Source organism: Zootoca vivipara, chromosome 1 (genome assembly GCF_965207765.1).
Source record: "Zootoca vivipara chromosome 1, rZooViv2.hap1.1, whole genome shotgun sequence".
NCBI lineage: Eukaryota > Metazoa > Chordata > Lepidosauria > Squamata > Lacertidae > Zootoca > Zootoca vivipara.
In genome coordinates, this window is record NC_142582.1 from 72,157,500 (window position 1) to 72,179,063 (window position 21,564).

Below are 21,564 nucleotides of genomic sequence, written 5' to 3' on the forward strand. Positions count from 1 at the left end.
AGCACTCCTGTCTTCCATTGCCTCCCGCAGTTTGGTCAAACTCATGTTTGTGACTTCGAGAACACTGTCCAACCATCTCATCCTCTGTCGTCCCCTTCTCCTAGTGCCCTCAATCTTTCCCAACATCAGGGTCTTTTCCAAGGATTCTTCTCTTCTTATGAGTTGGCCAAAGTATTGGAGCTTCAGCTTCACGATCTGTCCTTCCAGGGAGCACTCAGGGCTGATTTCCTTAAGAATGGATAGGTTTGACCTTCTTGCAGTCCATGGTACTCTCAAGAGTCTCCTCCAGCACCATAATTCAAAAGCATCAATTCTTTGGCGATCAGCCTTTTTTATGGTCCAGCTCTCACTTCCATACAGGTATCTGAAGAAGTGCATGCACACAAAAGCTTATACTGTACAGTACCAAGAACAAACTTAGTAGGTCTCTAAGGTGCTGCTGGACGAATATATGTGTATATATATATATATATATATAATCGACTGTGTCAGACCAACACGGCTACCTACCTGAATCTAGAAGCTTTAATGTGTTGTAAATGCAGAACTGTTTGTAAAATCTTGGTGGACATAATATATTCTGAGCACAGAATTTGATACTCCATACCACGGATTTTGATTTCTTCCTCAGAACTTTTGTTATTATTATACATTTGTGCTGCAATCCCATGCACACATATTTAGAAGTAAGCTCAGTTGAAAATCTTGATTAAATATGCATCTGCTTATACTGTAAGGCGTAAGCCCTGCTCACATCCTGCATTTTATTGTCAAGGCCTACTAATTATGTGCATAAGATATTTCTTATCACTTTCCCCACTTTTTCTTCTGCTTCTCTCATACTTCTCACTGACATTATTTTGTCTACTTTTAGGTGTAAAGCTTTTAGCAGGGTCCTGTTTTACTTAATATTTTAAAGCATCATATAATTGATGGAACTATATAAATAATAACAACAGTATAAGAAACACTGCCCAACTTAACCCATGCCAAAGGGAAGACTCTTTTTCTAGCACCAAAATTCATCAGCACGAATCAGGGTTGTGAGGGAAGTTAATAGAATGCACCTCACTGTAGTGTACTCATTTGGAAATTATGGCTTAATAAAATAACTTTAAAAGGCTCTAGAAAGTGATAATTTTTAAAAAAAACCCTTCTGTGGCTTGAAGTATAAAATGCACAGTCACAAGGGCATGATAAATTTGCTGTTTTAGATATATCGTCTATTCATCTGACTTCAGTGCAATCATAGCTGTACATTTAATAGCAAAAATAATATGTTCTGTTTAGCATCCAAAACATTTGAGGTGTAGAGACAAAAATAGATGAATTACAAGCTTTGGTTCAGGATTGCTATAAAAGTTTTAGGTACTGTATACTTTTGAAATCATTGGCTGTCCTCAGATTCACTTTTGTAAGTGAAGTAAAGAGAACCCACCACTACACTTGGTAATGTTAGATTAGACCAGGCATCCCCAAACTTTGGCCCTCCAGATGTTTTGGACTACAATTCCCATCATCCCTGACCACTGGTCCTATTAGTTAGGGATCATGGGAGTTGTAGGCCAAAACATCTGGAGCGCCGCAGTTTGGGGATTCCTGGATTAGACTTCAGTTTTTATATGCCACCAAGGCAGCTCACAACTAGGAATGTGAGGAGGCATCAATTTCTGTTCTCTGTCCCTGGCACACTCTGTAGATGACACCACAGGAATAATGAATTTTTCTGAATGGCTTAGGGTGGGTTTATTGACTGGGGGCGGGGCTTACCAGTGTCCTGTCCCCCTACCCCACCTCATTATAAACCCTAGCTTCTCTCCAACCCTCTTGACTCCTGCAGATAAAAAAGGAGAAGGGTATAAGCAAAATAACCCACCACCCTACTGAAGCCATTTCTGCGGGAGAAAGATGCTGAAGACAGGCATGGGACCTGCTGGCAAAGCAAAGGGGATGGGCAGAAGCATATAGGAAGCCTTTTGGTGGAAAATGTACCGTGTTTCTCATATTATAAGACATGTCTTATATTAATTTTTCCTGAAAAAAACACAGCATGGCTTATTTTCAAGGGATGTCTTATTTTTTTAATTAAGTACCGGTACCGGTATCTGTACAGACCACAGACCTGCTCCCACCGGGTCTTCGTGCGTGGCAGGCAGAGGCTGCAGCCGGGTCCCGGGTGTCCGCGCGCAAAGGCTGCAGCCGGGTCCTGGGGCTGCGCGCTCAGGCTACAGCCAGGTCCCGGGTGTCCGCGCGTGGTGCACAAAGGCTACAGCCGGGTTCTGGGGCTGCACGCGGCAGCAGCAACCCTTCTTTGCCACAGACCTTCTTCCACCACCCGGTACGGCTTATTTTCGAGGTATGCCTTATATTTTTCCACCTCAGGAAAATCCTGCCATGCCTTATTTTGTAGGGATGCCTTAAAATATGAGAAACACAGTAGTAATAATGGCCCTGGGTGACAGGAGAAAGACTGGTCTGTGGCATTAGAGGTTTTGTGGGGCTCAGAATCTTGGGAGGGCTATGCCCCACTTTGCCCAACAATTTTAGCAACCTGTATCCTACACAGGTTATCTGCCTTCTCCATTCTGTCACTTGGGGTGATGTTGCCAACCATGCCTCCACCACACAGGGGCATTCATGACTAAATGGGGTGACACTTTTGCCATCTGTTTGATGGCAGTCAGAATGTCTCTTTTCTCCTGCGGTACCTTCCAGAACCTTCCTATTGAAAGCTCCTGGACCTGAGACGTGGGACAAGGCAGATAGATATAACTCAGTCCCAGATCTATCTCTCTCTCTCCCTCCGCCCCGCCCCCCTCATCTCTCTCTCTCTCTCTCTCCCTGTGTGTGTGTCTTGCTTTCCCCCACCTTTGAATATGTATTCTAGCTGCTTCCTATCTCTCTACCACACAGCCTGCTCTAGCCCCTTCAGCCAATACTATGAGGTGCAGCAATGCCTTGTGCTTTATTCCCAAACCTTGTGCTCCAGAAAGGTGACCCACATACATCCAGGAGGTCAGGATCCGCACAGCTGAGCTCCAGATCTCCAACCCTGGAAATGATTTTTATAAAAAAATAAAAAAATGATTGCAACCTAGAAGAAGAAAAATTGGAGGTGTGTTTGGGAAGGGAAATTTAGTTGCCTTGTATTATTTTTCTCTTCTTGCCTTTATAGCAGCTGCAGCTTGCAATATGCTTTTGATCTGGATGCATATTTAGACCTTGACTTCTATTTATCAGCTATCTATATTATACGAATCTTGCTTCTTGTCAGTCTAATTTCTAGTTGCTGCCGGCTCCTGACACCCAGCACTTTATCAAGCATAAGCTGCTTGGCTCCTATTACTACTGATTTCAGCATTGCTAATAAACAGCAACACCAAGGCTATATTTCCTGGTTCCTGTCACACTGCTGCTTTCCTGGGTGAAATAAAAGTCCTATTAACATGCTCCTCCTCATTGGCTCTGACAGCTTGATTAATTAGCTCCCCTCTTTAGATGACCTCTGCACTGACATGACAAGGAGGTGAATATAAAATGAATAGTTTGTCCATATAATGGGCTACTGTAAGTTTCTAGAGTTTTATCAGATCAGACTGTCTGGGGCCGGGAACCTGGAGTATAAAATCTATACTCCACAGCTGTCGAGTTTTGAACTACAAAGCTTTACAACATGGTTCAAGAACTTAAAAACAAAACATAGCTGTTAAAGAAAAACAAATATCCAGCATGGCTGTGCTCTTTCATAAAAAAAAAGCCTTTGCTCGTACTGCCATAAGCTCACAATACAAATGTATTTCCTTTTTACATTACTAGATAAAATGACCCTTTGGCTTTCATTTTTTAAAAATTGAAAAAATATAGCATGCAACTCTGTGGGCATGCAGTCGTCTATAGGCACTGTTTTAAAATATCCCTGTAGTTAAATGTCACTCTATAACAGAAAGGTGGAGTTGGTAGCTCAAGAGATGATGTCTGTAAAAAATTACAGTCTCAATTTTGTTATGGAAAGCCCACAGACCTTCATCTTTTAGCCCATGTAACCATTTTAAGACACAAATGTGTAAATTTTAAAAGTGTGTTTCTTTTCTCATTTTTATACTTTCAGTAGTTGGCGTCATAAAACAAATTGTGTGAATTATTTGATGTGGAGGATTGCTAAATTTTATAAATGGCGATTAGGCCTTTTCAGTGTTCTAGCTTATAAGTGGAAAACCAAACTTCAAGTTCCTTGATAAGTATGCTGATTTGGCTGAGTCCCAAATTGAATTGGACTTGATTTGGGGAAATCCTGACATCAATCAAGTTGGTTTGAGATGGCCACAGATTGCCACAGGTAGAATTGTGTGGCACCAACTGATCCAGTGCTCTCAGTGGGTGTGGCAGCCAATTGGAAGCCGCATTTTGGAAGTCGAACGTTTCAGAAGTCGAACGGACTTCTGGAACGGATTCTGTTGGGACTTCAGAGATATGACTGTATTTATTATTTTAAAACATACAAGTATAGTTACAGCAATTATAAACACACAGCCTTTTAATGTTGACATAAAACAATTCTATTTGTGGTTTAACTTGATTAACAAATGGTTAATTAGAGGTGAAGAAGGAAAAAAGAAGGTGGGTGCCATTTTGTGGTCTCTGGGGGCATCTCGGGGCCCATAGGGTACTGCAGATCTCCACTTCTGCAGACAGAGGCAGAGGTCCACTGTGGAGAGGGAAAGGAACAAAATATGTGGGGTGGGGGTGGGGTTAAAAAAAAAGGTGGAGGGAGTAATAAGCCTTCTTCCACCTTTTGGCATTGCCAGCCCAATCCTAGGGTTTTGGATTTTTCTGCCCTTTAACAATCTGAGAAAGGAAAATCATTCCAGCTCATTTCATGCTGCTTTGTTCTAGTTTATAATATTTCGTAACATGCTTACTTCTATAATTATTTAAGTAAGTACTTAAATTACTTACTATAATTATTTCTTTTGAGAGCTGCTTTGATTACAAATATTGTGGAAAATCATGACATAAATATCAAACAGTATTATTTAATCACATCTTTTCTCTCTGGATGCTATTACATAAAAATCAGAAATTCAGTTTTATATATTTGATGTGTCATTAGATTTTCTCTCTGTGTGTTTAACCACCAATGAAAGTGCAGGTGTATATTAAACTGTTGAATATTAAAGTAATGGAATCTCCCCCCCCCCCGAAAGAACCCCTTAATAAGTGATTCTTAATCAGTAAATTTTATGTTTCAGTTCAAGCTCTGTTTTAACAGCGGTCTCATATTAGTTTCTGTCAAGTATGTGCTTTTCTCCTAGAAACTAAGGTTAAAGGGGCCGTTTTTCAGGCAACAGAACAAAGAGAGGTGGGCTTAAAATTAGATTTTGTATAAACCTATTCTCATGTGAGCTGACCTCTTTATTTAACAATATTGAAACCAAAAGAATGACCCACATTTACACCCGATTTTTTTTCTTATTACCATACAAACCCTTCCCTTAACTCAGTGTTTTTGCAGTCCCAGAACTGTTCTTTATAAACTTCCTAGTTGTTTCTTTATAATCTTAAACATCTTCATTGCCCAGCCCTACCCATATGCAAATAAATGGCCCCTAAGTCAGGTTCTGTAAAATATAAATTCCGATCCAGTTGTCCATAAACTTTGAAACTGTGATATAGAAAGGTTGGGTTCTAATAGTGCTATAAAGTGTGTTCAAGTGTTTAAACTTTCAATCAAGCCAGAATTTGGAAATCAACTTTTGTGGATCTGGGCTGTTTGGAAGCCATTAACTATAGTAAGGTTTTGTTTTTTTCAATAGTAGCTATCTGTGATTTTCAATAGTAGCTATCTGTGATTTGTTTGATTTTCCCCAAACAAACAAAAGGAGCAACAAAGTGGCATTTGTATATATTAACTATAACTTTCCAATGTTACCAAATGTTACCAAATGTGGGTGCCACTAGGAACTGTGGTTTGTTTAAAATAGAAAGTGGAAGCTTTTGCTGTCTTCTTCTGGATTGTGAAAGGGGAAGGAAGGGGGGCCACACAAGTCCAAAGCTTGCAGCATCAGATTCTCATAGTGGGAAGCCATAGTTTCCAATTATCAAAATCCAACCACTGAGACAATAGCATCTTTGTGCCATTTCATTGACTGCAATCAGCTTATTCCAGAGACAAATTTTAGAGCCTCATGCAAAAGGCTGTAACTATTTTTTGAGCTTAGAGTAAGAGGGAAGCACATTCCTAACAGACATAATTAAAACAAAATACTTTGACAGTTACATTTAAATTTTAAATTGTACATTTATTTTAATCATTAATAGAGTTGCCCCAAGGCACTTATTTTTCATACTGTTTCGAAGTTATTTTTGTAAAAAGCTTCTCTCCTCCACCCCCTAGGCCTTTTTCCTCCCACCCCCTTTTACAGTAGAAGATTAAAAGTCTTGCTGACAGCTTTTGCTACCAAAATTGGTAGAACAGTTTTGCAGATAGAGAATAATTATAACTGAATACTTACAACTGTAAATACAGCAAGTAGGAAGTGGCACGTTCAATCTTTTCTCTGATTATCATTAGAATAGCAGCAGCAAATGTGAATTGATGCAATTTATGCTACCTTTAACTCAAGCAACTACAGGTCTCCTCAAGTAGGCAATGCAATTTGAATCACGAGACCAGTGCAGATAGGTCTAATATTCTTGCTGGGCTCGCACATACGGTATTGTTGTAGCTCACTGATCCCTCTTCTTTGAAAATGCTGCAACAGTTTTGAAAATGCCAGTGAACACCAGAGGGGCAAAAGAAGCAGATGAAGTGGGGCAGGGGGCACAGCAGCTATTGTTGTGTTTCAGTACCCACCCAAACATAGGGGTGCACTGCCAGAGGGGTAGAAACACATTTCTAAACACCCATTGGCTGATTAGTATGTGCAGCAGGGCTCAGGAACTAGGTGCCATGCACACGATTCATCATCCAGGTACGCACAGATACCTGCTTCTATTTCTTTTAATTTTATCAATCCTCAATTGTTTTTAAATGGTGGGTTTTGTCCTGTGTTCTTGGTAATTAGTATTTCTCTCTATGCTGCCTTAAGTCCCATCGGGGGAAAAGGCGGGGCATGAATAAGTAAGATTTTTTAACAATAAGAAAGAACCCAAGGGACATTTGATAAGACACAGCATCATAACACTTTTGGATACTCTAGATGTGGAATCCACAGATGTGGATAATCTAGAGTGGAACACCAATTGACTCCTTCAAATAGATTGCAGAAAGCTACAGTTACCTTCCCGTAACAACATTTACTCAGCATATATATTAATTTTATTGTCAGTATGCTTCCTCTTGTCACACAGGTTTACTCCTGCATCACGTACAAATTACTGAAAGTTATGCAAGAAGAGGGCTTCATGTGCCTCTCACAGCAGCATCACAGGCGTGCCTTTGCCTTCAACCCTGCTATTAAGCCGTAGTCGCCTGCAACTTGCCATTCCTCTCCCCCCTTTCACTTCTTTGCTGCATTTTGACTGGGTGGTCTCCGTTCCCAAAACGGAAGAAGTGCTTTTTGGAAGTTATTTTGTGGAAGCCTTCCATTGTTTTGAAAGATATAACATAATGTGAGTGAGTGTGTTTGTACTGTGTCACATGAGAAGGTTATAAAAAGATCTGTGGAAGTTCAAATCTGTCAGCACATAAAACGTAATCACACTGCATCTTTGTGTTTACTCTTAAGTGAGTTTAAGAGTATGGCCACAGGCCTGGAAACGATGCCTTATGAGGAACGGCTTAGGGAGCTGGGTATGTTTAGCCTGGAGAAGAGAAGGTTAAGGGGTGATATGATAGCCATGTTCAAATATATAAAAGGATGTCATATAGAGGAGGGAGAAAGGTTGTTTTCTGCTGCTCCAGAGAAGTGGACACGGACCAATGGATTCAAGCTACAAGAAAGAAGATTCCACCTAAACATTAGGAAGAACTTCCTGACAGTAAAAGCTGTTTGACAGTGGAATTTGCTGCCAAGGAGTGTGGTGGAGTCTCCTTCTTTGGAGGTCTTTAAGCGGAGGCTTGACAGCCATCTGTCAGGAATGCTTTGGTGGTGTTTCCTGCTTGGCAGGGGGTTGGACTGGATGGCCCTTGTGGTCTCTTCCAACTCTATGATTCTATGAGCTGACATTTGCCCTAGTCAAGACAGAGATTATTTTTGTGATTTTGCAATACGTATTCAAATACACCCCATGGCTCATTAACTAGTTTGCAGTGTAATTAGGGTCTAGAATACCTCAGAAGGGCTGAAGGGTTTGTTGTTTCTCGACTAGTAACTGAAAGTTAAAATCATTATATAGAGTTTACCTTAAGACCAAACTTTAAATGGTTTCATTTTCTTCAACACCTCTTAAGAAATATTGTTTGTTGGCTGAAGGTGGAAAGGTTGGGTATTTTGCATATACTTGCCTAATTGTGTACTATAACCAAATAGCAGAATTTGGATTTTTCTTGCGGATACTCTATATTTTACAATACTGAATTACAGACCTCCTTTCTCCAGTGTTTTGTGAGAATTTCAAGTAGAGATCAGGTGTGTTAAGAAATTATAGTCTGAAAAGACAAGCTGTTGAAATGTTTGCACAGGAACAAAACATAGAAATGCAAGCTTGCACATTTTCCGACCAGAGGCAGCAATTCTGTTTTGGAAAATAATAGTGTAAATGGGAAGCACAAGTCATTTGTGCTTTCTGATTCCCTTACATCTTTGCCATATGAGAAGCTTTTCTTAGTTTCAGTTCTGCCATGGTTTTGTAAGTGCTTTAGAGCAATCTACAGTCTTGCAACGGTACTTCCTCTGGAGCACAACCTTAATCATGTTCCATCCATTGTTTATCTAAACTTATCTCAGTATATTAGTCAGTTTCATATGATACTTAGGTGCCGGTGGGATAATGAGTCCTGTCAGCAGAAGCCCTACATAATGGCTTCCACTCAATCAATGGGGTTTCCCCCCCTCTCACCACACATCCCTCATGCCCCCTACATTTTGCTTGGGGAACAGGGTTGAGAGCACCCCCAAGAACTGCATGCAGGGGAAGGGCAGAATCATTCAAGTTGCCTCAACTTTAATAAGAATATTGTAATGGTATAAAAGGTTCAGAAAAGGGCAATCAAAAATATTCAAACGTGTGGAGCGACTCACCTATGAGGAACCATTGCAGGGTTTGGACCAGGCACCCCCAAACTTCGGCCCTCCAGATGTTTTGGACTACAATTCCCATCTTCCCCAACCACTGGTCCTGTTAGCTAGGGGTCATAGGAGTTGTAGGCCAAAATATCTGGAGGGCCGCAGTTTGGGGAGGCCTGGTTTGTACTTTTTTTAGTTTAGAGAATAGGAGAGGTAAGAAGCGACATGACAGAAGTTTATAAAAATTTTATGTGGCATGGGAAGAGTGGATAGACTCATAACACTAGAATTTACGGAATGAAGCTGAATGGTGGAAGATTCAGGACAGATATAAGGAAAGTACTTTTTCATGCAGCACGTAGTAAAGCTAAGGAAGACATGCCCACAGGAGACAGTGATGGCCACCAGTTTGTCCAATCCTCTTAAAGTTGGTAAAAGTTATCCAAATTAGAGATGGCTATGCTTTACCTCCACAGTTGAAGGGGGAAGTGCTTCTGAATACTAGTTGCTGGAAACAACCTAGGGGGGTGCTCTTGCCCGCAGCTCTTGCTTGTGGGTTTCCTGTAGGCATCTGGTTGGCCACTATGAGAACAGGATGTTGGACTAGATGAGGAAGTGGCCTGATCCAGCAGATTCTTCTTACACTGAAGATGCTGTCTCCTAATGCTGAAATGCTTGACCTGACAGAACAATCGCCTTAGTGTGATGTTGAATTCCTCCCCATATATAAATTAAAAATCCTCCTTAAACCTTGGGATACTGTTGATTCTTGAATACAATGGAACAAATGCTTTCCAGTGGTAAATTGGCTGCATGAAAGAAAGGCAGGAGCTGTTTCAGTAGCCAGTTCAAGAGTTCATGCACACTTCTGTGAAAATGAAAAACCATCTTGAGCATTGTTCCCTTCTGTTCCAAGTACAAAGTGCCCTCCTTTGACCTTTCTTTTGCTAATATAAATTCTTAACAGCCTGAAAATCCCTTTGCACCAAAGGAAACAAACAAGCAAACAAAACATCTGCAGCACATGACCCTTATGAGAGGATATGAGGGGGAATGAACCTTGTGTGACAGATTCTAGTCACTACTAACAAGCAGCCCAATATATATCACCTGCTTAAGTTGAAAGTCTTGGATTTAAAAGGATTTAGTTCCCATTGAATTCAGTAGCTATATAATTTTTTTAGTTTAATGGATCCAAATTATCTGGGCTTCTCCCATGCCTAGAAAGCACACGTCCAAGTGGTTTTCCACTTGTCCCATCACTTTCTTGGGGAAAACCCATTTTTTAGCACTAAATTGAAGCAAATGTGAATCTGTGGAAAACCCCATTTACCTTTGCTCCAATTCAGCACTGAAGAATGGGTTTGCTTCCCTTGGGTTTTCATCCCCCCCCCCATAATCAAAATAACTAAATATTCCTTTGAAAACGAACAGTGATCATTCTCTGTTAAGACCTAGGAGGAATCTTTAATACAAAGCAGACTTCCATGACCTATTCATACCTCTCATATCACAATTGTGGGCATGTGACTGTATTATTATTACAGAAACGTTTGTAACCTGAAGCGTTTGTAACCCGAGGTACCACTGTATAAGTGGCTCTTGGGTATCTACAGAAAGAAATGCTATTTTTTTATGAAAAAAAATTAAAGGTTTCTGTTTAATGCATTTTCTGCTTTCTATGGTTTTGTGTTTACAGGTTCAGCCTTTGCAATAGTTTTCTGTGTTACGAACATGCTCTTTCCACTCACTTCATTAAATGGAGAAAGGGCACAGATGCATGCAAATATTTGTGCGCTCTTATGTTTTATTGAAAGGCTCTTCTTTATTTTGCAAAAAGGTCACCTGTTCCCTTTTCAGTTCGTTCAGTTCAGGACATTCTCTATTATTACAACCCAAATGTAAAACTGAAATGGATACTCTCAGGCCATATTTACAGGGCAGTCCTGTAATTGAACAATTCTGTGAATGCATATTTAATGCCCTGTCCTATAATTTTTGTACTGCAAATGGAATGATCTGCCTCCCTAGTAATCATGGGTGTTTGTGCATTTTACTTTGAGTGCCGGCAGAAATAAAAAAGGCTTTCATTACTGCTATTACTTGAGAGTGTTTCCTTTTGAGATGGATTCGAGGTACATGTAGGCTGTGAAAAGAATATTTTTTGAAAATTTTGTTCCCAAGCTATTCATTTATTGTATTAAGGGAAAAGACTGTTTCACGCCAGAGGTCTGTAAATGCTACATTTGTGGTTTGCTTTGTTGTTGTTGTTTTTTAAAAAAGGAATATACATTACATAAAAACAGGTTTCTACAGCCATATAAATAGGTGAATATGCATAGGGTTTCAAAACTGAAATTTGTCCCTGAGGATGGGCTAATTCTTGGTGGTGGTGTTGCTGCTGATTTTACTCTGCTTTTTAGTAAACATCTATATTATTATTAATTACTTGCCCTTAGCTCTAGGGATCCAGGGCAGCTTACAACAATTAAAACTTGCCGAAAGCCAGATGCACCCCTGTGGGCATGGAACGCCATAACTTAGGGGCTGCCACAGAAATGCCCTCTTCCAGATTGTCCACCCCCCCCAGTTTATGAGAGCAGTTGAACCAGTAGGGCCCCCTCTGTTGATGTTAACATCTGACAGGATCAGTAGGGAAGGAGGCGGTCTTGAAGAAGGTAGTGCTACACCCCCTTCTTTTCTTTTCTTTTCTTTTTTTTAAAAAAACCCTCCCTGGACCTGTTAACTGCCTGTTAAACTACTACTACTTCTTTGGCGATCACTCATAGCTGAGTAAGATTATCTTCCATGAACACCCTGTGGCAAACACTCCCTTTTTGGGCAAGGTGCTTAAGAAGGTGGTGGTGGAGAGGAGAGTTTGGCAGAAGAGGAAATAAATTATGATTAGTAACTGGTGGCCCAGATGGCAGTCTTCAGTGTCCAGATTTAGTGTTGAGTGCTACTGCTCAACACTACTCAACACTACTATGCCGGCTCCCTCGGCCAATAATGCGAGATGAGCGCGCAACCCCAGAGTCGGTCACGACTGGACCTAATGGTCAGGGGTCCCTTTACCTTTACCTTTACCTGCTACTGCTTGAAGCCACTGTAGCTAACGTAATTATGGTAGCATGTGGGGTGGTCGTCATTAGGTGAATAGTGAGGCTATGTATGCTGTTTAGCAAGTTAGAACTTGCAAATGACGAGCAAAATAGACTGGAAAACTAAAAAGAAGCTCAATATTGATACCATGATAGTTGCTAACTGACAGAAGTACAATGGGCACAACTGCCAATTGTAGGGGAAAGTTAACAAGCATACTATAAACGGGGTGGACAAAGGGGAAAGTTTTTTCTTTTAGTTATTCTCAATGGGTTCTCACAGTGACTTAAAATCCTCTCTCCTGTCACTCAGAAGTGTTTGTGAGATTAACACAAGTTATGAATGACATTGCCTCCTCTAGCACTAGTGTTTCTCTGAGCCATAGTTGCATGTGGGGATTTTGTTTTGTTTTATTGATTGTCACACATGTTCCAGTGTTAGGTCATGGCTACACCATGGAAAAACTCAAATCCTGAATGTAAATTAAACTGTGAAACCTTCTATTGCCCTAAGAGAAGGCTTTTCATAACATTATTTTTGCTTAGTGAAACATCAGTGTTTGAAGAATAACCTTTGGCAGCCACCGGTGCCCTACAAGGAAGGTATTATTCCTAAGAATCAATCTGCAGTCATCATTTGTATAATTAATGTAGCAAATTATAGCTTTTCTGTCTCAAACCTATGTGACAAAAAGATGTTTTAACATTCCATTTTTCTCTCTCTTGGAGACTGTGGTCAGTTGTGTGGGTTCACTATGACAGTGGACTTACACTGTTATATTGAAATATAGGTCTGTTTCTCAGCTCTTTTGCCTGTATGTAATCGTGAAGAAGCGTTATCTACAAATAATTTGCTCTATGCACAATTAAAAAACAAAAACAAAAAAATACTCTTCCACATTGACTCAATATATCTTCTTTCCTTCAAAGGACACCATGGTTTAATGGATGGGGCTTTAACCTACCCAGAGGTCAATCACTGTTGGACAAGTGGAATCTTATTCCCGAAGGTATTGATATATTAATGACTCATGGACCTCCTCTTGGTAAGTGACACAAAAGCCAACAAACAGCTATCTTGAGCTAAGAGTTTCATCCGTGAGCAGTTTAGCCAAGTCATTAAGGAGAGGGGGGAGAAGTTGGTCACCTTTCTGTTCTGCGGTGAGAACTATGCCTTCAACTGGACTCACTAAATACTTTCCAGTTGTCTTGATATTAAGGCAGCTTCCTATGTTCATAAGAAATGAACCAGCTGAACGAATGTCCTGTGGTGCTGAAATAGCATTAGCCAAATTTGTCCCTAGTGTAACGCCTTTCAAGTAGATTAAGCAACACCAAGGAGGAATGTGCTGCCTCCATTCATATTTGATATAGCTCTTGCCCCTCTCGGATCTTTCCACTCTTCTGATCTTTATTAATGCATTATTTCAGACCGCAGACTTTTGTAATAATTGATGTCAGACTTTATGGATTTTCTGCATTATCTGTAGAACTTAGTGGCTTTTTTCTTTTAAAGCAGTCAATTAATACTAACTTGCTGAGAGTCTTTTCAGTGTTGCCCTGTAGTGCTTTCTTCATGGCCAGGTCTCAGGAATAAATGGGTATTGGCAGACCTCATTCTTCTCGAAGTCATGGAAGGTTATTGTCTTGGTTGAGCACTGTAGCTCCAGTGAGTGTGTGAGGCTCCATGTGGGGACTTGCCCAGTTCTCTTCAGCAGAAAATCCCATTTGCAAAGTATTATCACTGAAGGGCACATTTTCCAATCCATATACAGTGGTACCTCTACTTACGAACCTTTACTTACGAATTTAATGCGTTCCGAACGCACATTCGTAAGTAGAAAAAATTTGTAAGTCAAACCCCTAGGAATGCATTAGGAGAAAAAATTCATAAGTAGAAGCAACCCTATCTAAAAATTCGTAAGTAGAAAAAATCCTATCTAAACCGCATCCAAGATGGTGGACGGAGCTCCATTCGTAAGTAGAAATATTCGTAAGTAGAGTTATTCGTAACTAGAGGTACCACTGTATTCAAAATAAAGATATACATGGGACTCTGCACAAGGAGGAACTACCCTTTTCAGTTTGGGGAACGCTTTATGCACACAGTTGCATTTTCAAGTGCTGACTATTGAGCAGGATCACGTTAGTTTTCATAGGAACACTGTGAGATTTACACTGTGCTGTTTGTATAGTTGGCATACGTAAGGTACTAAAGTTGATACTGACCAGCCTGTGCAGAAAGTAGCTACAGCTGCAACCTTATACAAATTCACCTGTGAATAAGTCCCACTGAACTTAGTGGTGCTTACTTCTGTGTAACTGTGTGCAGGATTGCAGTATCTGACAAGCAGTCATCACCTGACCATTTTGGCAAAGACCATTATGAAAAGAGCAGGGGGGAGAGCAGGAAGATGCACCGCTGCCGGGAATAAATGTCATAGAGCCTCACGCTATGTAGAAGAATCTATACCTGTAGTTTAATAAATCAAATTATGTGGAGAAAAATGTTAACTGGGAAGGAGGGGGCAGACATCAAATAAGAAAAAAGAATCCATTGGAACCTAAAAGAGACAAAGTGACAATGAAAAGTTTCTTAAAAGCCATTGTATGCTTTAATGGAGATGTTAGGGTTACAGATAATGCAATAAACCTTCAGTGAGTTATGGCTTCCTGAAAGTCTGCATGAAACCTTACCTGAATAGAGAAAATTAAGAACATTGATTACATTTTGCTTTTAGGTTTTCGAGACTGGGTTCCAAAGGAGCTTCAAAGAGTTGGCTGTGTGGAACTGTTAAACACAGTACAAAGGCGAGTAAGGCCCAAACTCCATGTCTTTGGTGGAATCCATGAAGGTAAGAAATACGCTAGATATGAGGATGTTTACTAAGATAATACCAGAGTTAAATGGCGTGCTATTCTACATTAGGAGATTTTCAGACAACCCACAAACATAAAATCGACTCAATTATAAAGCAAATTGTTTGGTGCTCAGTCAGGACTTTTATATATTTGAGGTTTTTCCCCAGGTGGCCATACAAAGCATTATAATCATATCAACAAATGATATTTTTGAGAGGAAAAAGTAGTAAACCTGCAGCAAAATGGTGGGCAGTGATCGAAATCATGGAATGGAAAGAGACCCCAAAAGGCCCTGAGCTCTAACTCTCTATTAAAAGGACATGCATTTATCTAGCCTCCACATATCGGTCCTTATAGTCCAGAATAAAGTTTGCTAGCAGTAACAGCAGGCATAAAAGGGGAATGAACAGTCTTTTCATATTTCTTTGCTAATTTACACTGTGATCTTATACAAACTCACCTAGGAGTAAATCCTAGTGGATTTAGTTCTGGGTAAGCATGCATAGATTGTGCTAGGAGCCCTACAAAGGAGGGATTGAGTCAGGGACCCCACCACACTGCAGAGCTGCCTTTGGGTGGCAGCATGGCCAGGAAGGCTGGGAGGAGGGAGATGAAGACAGAAATTGGCACCTGAAGCCTTCTTTATAGTGCTGCCCTAGCAGGAATGCAATTGGGCTCTGCACCAGGTCGCAAAATGCATTGGGCCAGCACTGGATTGGGTATTGCTTAAAATGGGACTAAGTATGACAAGGAGGGAGGGGTATTTGAAAAGTTTTTTAAGTGTAATCCCCAATACAGTGAAGAGTGTTTACCTGATGGGTTATTTCTTTTTCAACTCAAATACCGTTGTCAGCCAGCACCTTTTCCAGTATCAACCAAGTTTTGCCAAAGCAAACTTGTTGGGATGCTTTTTTTAAGGAGGAACTTTGGGTTGAACCTAATACCCTGACCTCTGATACTTCAGGACAATTGCTTACTGCCATACTGGAAGAGTCCCCCTCCGACTTCAGAAAAGCTGAGTGTGTACCAGTATGCAGATGTCCCTGGTGCCATCTCTGTTTGCTTGGCCACTTGGAGGTCACAGGAACAAGGGATTGTTGGACTTCCATTTATTTTTATGTAATTTATAAATACAGTGGTACCTCGGGTTACGTACTCAATTCGTTCTGGGGTGCCGATCGCACCCCGATCATCCATTTTGCCCATGCGCAAAAGCGCGATATCACACTTCTGCGCATGCGGAGACAGCGCGCACGGCGAAAAGCGGCAAAAAATACTTCCGGGTTTGCGGAGTACGCAACCCGAAAGTACGCACCCCGAAGCATATGTAACCCCCAAGGTATGACTGTATAAATATTTCTATCCAGCCTCTCCAATGCCAAGGCATTCTTTACTCAGGGTGGCTTACAACACTTGAAATCACAGATCATTGTCAAAGAATGTTTTCAAAGAAAATACAGCAGATGAAACACAATGCTAAAGGTATAATCTTCCTGGTAAAGAGTAAAATGTCTCCCAAAATAAAGCTGTCTTCGTATTTTTGCAGCCCCTGTCCCTCAAAACACCGTTTTGATGCATCCTAAGGCTTAGCAGATAAGGGTGAAATCCAGTTTATTTCTTTTTTGTCTGCCCACCAAGAATCCTGTATGATCTGCCAATGTGGAGGACATCTTTAAACAATTTAAAGCCAGTCAAATAAAAGAGACCATCTATAATTATTTTATATGCAGCAAGTGGCTTCATTTTGCATATGTTTCTTATAGAACATTCAAGATGTGAACAGCATAACCCAAATACTACAGCAGATGGAAAAATAAAAGCTCAAGTAAAAAGGAGTTTTTAACAAGAATATTCTGGATTAAATTTCATAGGTTTTTTTTATTAAAAAAATAGCTTGTTGATATTTTAGATGAGCTTTTCAAAACATTGAGCCCCCATGCTAATTTCAAATCAGGTAAATTTCTTTTCTTTTTAATTTTTTTAAAAAACATTTAGAAATACTTTATTGTTTAAAATATTGTAAATTGTTGTAAATATTTAACGAACCTAAGTAGCTGTTGCATCCTAGTGAGATAAATACTAAAAGTGCTGCGGGAAAGAGATCAGGGCTTTGTGACCATAGAGCTAAAAGTTACACATTAAAATGCTTTGTATTAACTTCATTCCCCAGGTTTCTCTGCTGTCTCTAACTATAGGCTTACAAAGTTGAGAACTTTGTAGAAGAGAAGATAGCTCACTTGCTTGATATTGTTTATTTTCACCTATAACCCCCCTCCCCCAAAGTCCACATGAGTTTGAAGCAAATTAGATTTTATGACTGGACTATATAGTCCTGTAAATAATAACTTTTTAATGAAAAAAAAACATTAGCAGAGCCTTAACCACAGCAGTATCCATGCAGTGCTCCTGTACATCTAGGAAATGATAGACCATTTTAAAGTAAGTATTAATGCGAGCATATCAATGCTAAGTGAATACCAGATGGCAAAAAAGTTTTAACTGCAGCATGCAAAGTGCAGTTTTTAACTGCAGCTTTTTTAGTTGCACTGCAAATTGAAAGTAATCAAAGTATTGAAAGTATTGGGCAAAGCCCTCTTAGTGCGGGCCTTATGAAACACTACTGTGAGGCATAGGATTGTACCAATTTAAGTCTGCAACTTGGTTGGTAATACATGCTGTAAGTATTAAGCAAATTTAATGAGTGTTCAAGAGCACTTAGATTATACAAATTCGATTAATATGAGTTGCTCCATCAAGAAACCACTCATTGCAATAAAGGGAATAAGATTTAGTATTTTTTAAAATGTCTCATTCCACTCTGCCCTTGCCCACAATACATTCAAAAGGAGGTTCCCGCACACACGTTCTTTGCTTGAAGCAGATAATGCCCACAAACTGATGCTGCCTATATGACTCTTCTGTCCCCTTAACTTGGGCCCAGCAGCCAGGCCCAGGTGAAAGAAAACACCAAAAAGAGGCCACACAACAATTGTGAAATGGTTGTTCTCATGTGTAGCACAGATATTTGCCCCCCCCCCCAGTTCCATTCCAGCAAGCTTCCCTTCTCTTTCCAGTGCCATATAAAGCTGTACCAGTGGAGGCAGTAGTTCCATCCTCACTCAGCCTATTGCACCACAGTGCAATTTGCATGAGTTCCTGATGCTAGCACAATACAGAATTAAGCCAGCATAGTCCTCATTGTATTCCATCCAAACTACTCAATTTCTGGCACAATGGCTTACATGTATGGTTTCCCCCCAAGAGCCATTGTGAACATGAACTCTGATGGTACATGCATACGTTTTGAGATGATGGAGCGTGCACTGAATGTATCCCGTCCCACAGCCCGTGCATGACTCAGATCTTCAGAGAATGATGGGTCCCTGGTCTTTCCCTCGTGCAGATCTGATGATGACTACAATTACAGTCATACCTCTAGTTGCGTTAGGTTCATGTTGCGGATTTTCAGGTTGTGAACATGGCAAACCCAGAAGTGTATACTTACGGGTTTTGCTGCAGAATCATTCTGAACGCTTTGCGCATGTGCAGGAGTGCTCTATTGCATCACGCACACAAGCGGCGCTCTGCTTACGGACTTTTCGGGGTGCAAACGGCACCCCGGAACAGATCATGTCCGTAAGTAGAGGTACCACTGTAGAAAGTTTTTACGACTCATAACCTGGCGCCTGATTTCAACACAGGGCTTTCCTGTAAGACGGGTCGGCAAGGTTTACCTTGCCTGGGCCAGTTGACTCCTGCGGAGATCGCTCCATGGGCTGGATTGTGTCTGCGCAGGTGTGATTTCTGCCATCACGGAAGTGAGTCCCCGCTCCACCCAGTTTAGCGCAGGGTGCGGGGACTCACCGAGCTGGCGACTCAGTTCAGGGGCGGCTCGTGGGTCATTTAAACGACCCCCATGGGCCGCAGGTTGCCGACCCCTGCTGCAAGACATCCTCCTGTTTTTATTTTTTAAAGTACACTTTCACTATTCCTAGTGAGATGTGTTACTGCTGAATTGGAGGTAGAAGAAATGCCTAAGACCAGCAATAATAATAGATTTGGGATAATGTATTGTTTAGCAGGATTATTGTCACTGAATAGGAAGAATCGAATCTTATGCACAGTTACTTGAGAATAAGGTCCATTCAACGAAATGGGATTCACAGTAAAGAGTATCTGAAAGGAACAGGGGAACAGGTCTCAGTGGAAAATACACTTTTCATATTATTATGCTTGAAACATTCCAGGTTACAAAAGATCCAAGGAGCTGTGGAAAATAAACCAACACCCTCTTTTGTGTTCAGTTCTGTTGTAAAACAGGCTTTTTTCGTCTTTTTTTTCTTTGCTCCATTTGGAAAAAAAACAAAACCAGGTGGTTCTTATTAAAGCAAAAGCCTATTGCATTTTTAAGAATGGAAATAATGTGCTGGCTTTGGAGTGCTCAGAGCAGTTTGAAAGGCTTAGCTGAACTCAATTCAAAAGGCCTGCTTACAAGAAGCTTTTTCTTTTCTCCAGCCTGAGGCACTGTACTAGGTCAGCATTGTTTGTTTACATTACAGTAAGTGTGACACATTTTCCCTACAGGTTACGGCATTATGACAGACGGTTACACAACGTACATAAATGCCTCAACATGTACAGTCAGCTTTCAACCAACCAACCCACCAATTATATTTGACCTTCCAACCCCGCAAGGATCATGAAGCACCACTGGAGTGTGGGGAAGGTCTATAAACTGCCATTTTTCTAATTAAACATCCATTCTCTTAACATGTTTCTTTACAAATGATGTGGGGCTTTTTTTGTAAATTGTTGGTACAAAAGGAAAAAAAGAGATAGAAGTTGTGCAGCAAAATGCAGCATCCATTTGAAATTGATACATCATTGTGAATTTGTAAAATGAAGTTTTATGTTTTCTTAATTAACATGCCATTGTAAATTGTTAGTGTTCTCAAAAGGACAGCCAAGCTTTCTTTTAATGAGTGAGACACCTTATTTTAATAATATTAAATAAAAAATTTAAAGGCAGTGTTTTAAAAAAAACAAAACACCCAAATTTGCACAACTGTTATTGTTTGAATTTTTTTTTAAAAAAATAAACATTTCTAATGATAAAATGCCACCCTCTCCTCTCCTTTTGTTTTTATTACCACACTATGTTTTGTGACCCTGGTTTTGTGAATGCTTCTTTGCAATTATGGACCACGATCCAACACAGAGTAAGATGTGCTTGTGCCTATTGAGATAAATGGGCTTAGGTGTGCCTAATGCTGTGTTTGATCGTTGTCAAGGAGCTGCTGCACAGGAGACTGAGTTCCCATTCATTTCAACGGGTTACTGATCTACACTTTAAGTGTATGGTTTCAGGTTCCTCCATTGAAGAGTATGGAGAATCCACTGGGAAAACTCTCAGCCCATCAGAGCTCCCGTGCTCACAACAGATCACGATAGTCTATTTGTCCACTGATATATATGCATACTGTAAACTCTTGCCTATCAATCAGTGAGAGGAAAATAGCCTTCTAGGATTAGTTTGTCTCTGCCTGCTTTAATGAACAATTAGATAGCAGCATCTTGTATGTGATTATCTAAATTGTCACTGTTTGGGTGAGTTTCTTAAATTATTTTAGCTTTAAAAATACGGGGATGAAAACTGCAATGAGCAGGTGTTCCATGCAGTAAAAACATGTAAATGCGGACTCCTTTTAAATATGGATTTTTATATATATTTTTTGTGCATTATAACTAAGCTAGGCATTTAATGTTGCCAGTGTAGCATCTGCAAATTTATGCTGTACAGCACATCTAAATTATGAAGGATGTGACACATTTCTCTCTCTCCAAGCGCTCGAGGCCTTCAAGAGCTTGAGTTTAAAATCTTTGTGCAGTTTCAGGCATGTATAGAATCAAATGAATACAATCAAGCCTAACTAAAATAAGGCTTTGTTGTCCTTTATATTTAAAATATTCTTGAATTGTCTTTCCATTTCTTTTTCCCTTATTTTGCACTGTGTGTAAATGCAATCTTGCTAGCACAAAATATTGTTGCAAATAGTTATTTCTGTTCTACCACTGTAAATGCTATTGAGCTTTATTCTGTTTATGTTATCTTAATGGAATTTAGGAAAACAGTTGTTTCTTTAAATTTATTGCGATATTATATATCTAGCGGCCTTTATATGCAAATAAAATTGCAAGATTTTTAAATACTTGCTGTTGGGATACTCTTTTTTTGTTGTTGTTCTGGGTAACTTATGGACTTTGTTAATTCCTTATATTTAATGTATTGTCCTTCCAATGTCATGAAATCGTATCCCATCTAAATATATTTGAATTTCTGAACCACTTTTAAGCGTTAGTTGGCCATGTTCCACCTAAGAATAGTGTGTGTATTTATTTATTTATTTATTGTGACGCATACTGTCTGCTCATTA

At 40.1% G+C, this 21,564-nt stretch overlaps 1 protein-coding gene across 3 annotated transcripts in view; it reads left to right on the top strand.

The window, feature by feature from the left end:
• Positions 1-21,339, top strand: part of MPPED2 (metallophosphoesterase domain containing 2) — a 129,244-nt gene extending 107,905 nt beyond the window's left edge. For all 3 annotated transcript variants that reach the window (XM_035117862.3, XM_088667911.1, XM_035117871.3), the window contains exons 5-7: positions 13,199-13,314; positions 15,010-15,123; positions 19,715-21,339. In XM_035117862.3, the coding sequence (XP_034973753.1) occupies positions 13,199-13,314; positions 15,010-15,123; positions 19,715-19,833 (349 nt within the window). In that variant the 3' untranslated portion in view covers positions 19,834-21,339. The remainder of the gene's footprint in view (positions 1-13,198; positions 13,315-15,009; positions 15,124-19,714) is intronic.
• Positions 21,340-21,564: the final 225 nt, after the last annotated feature.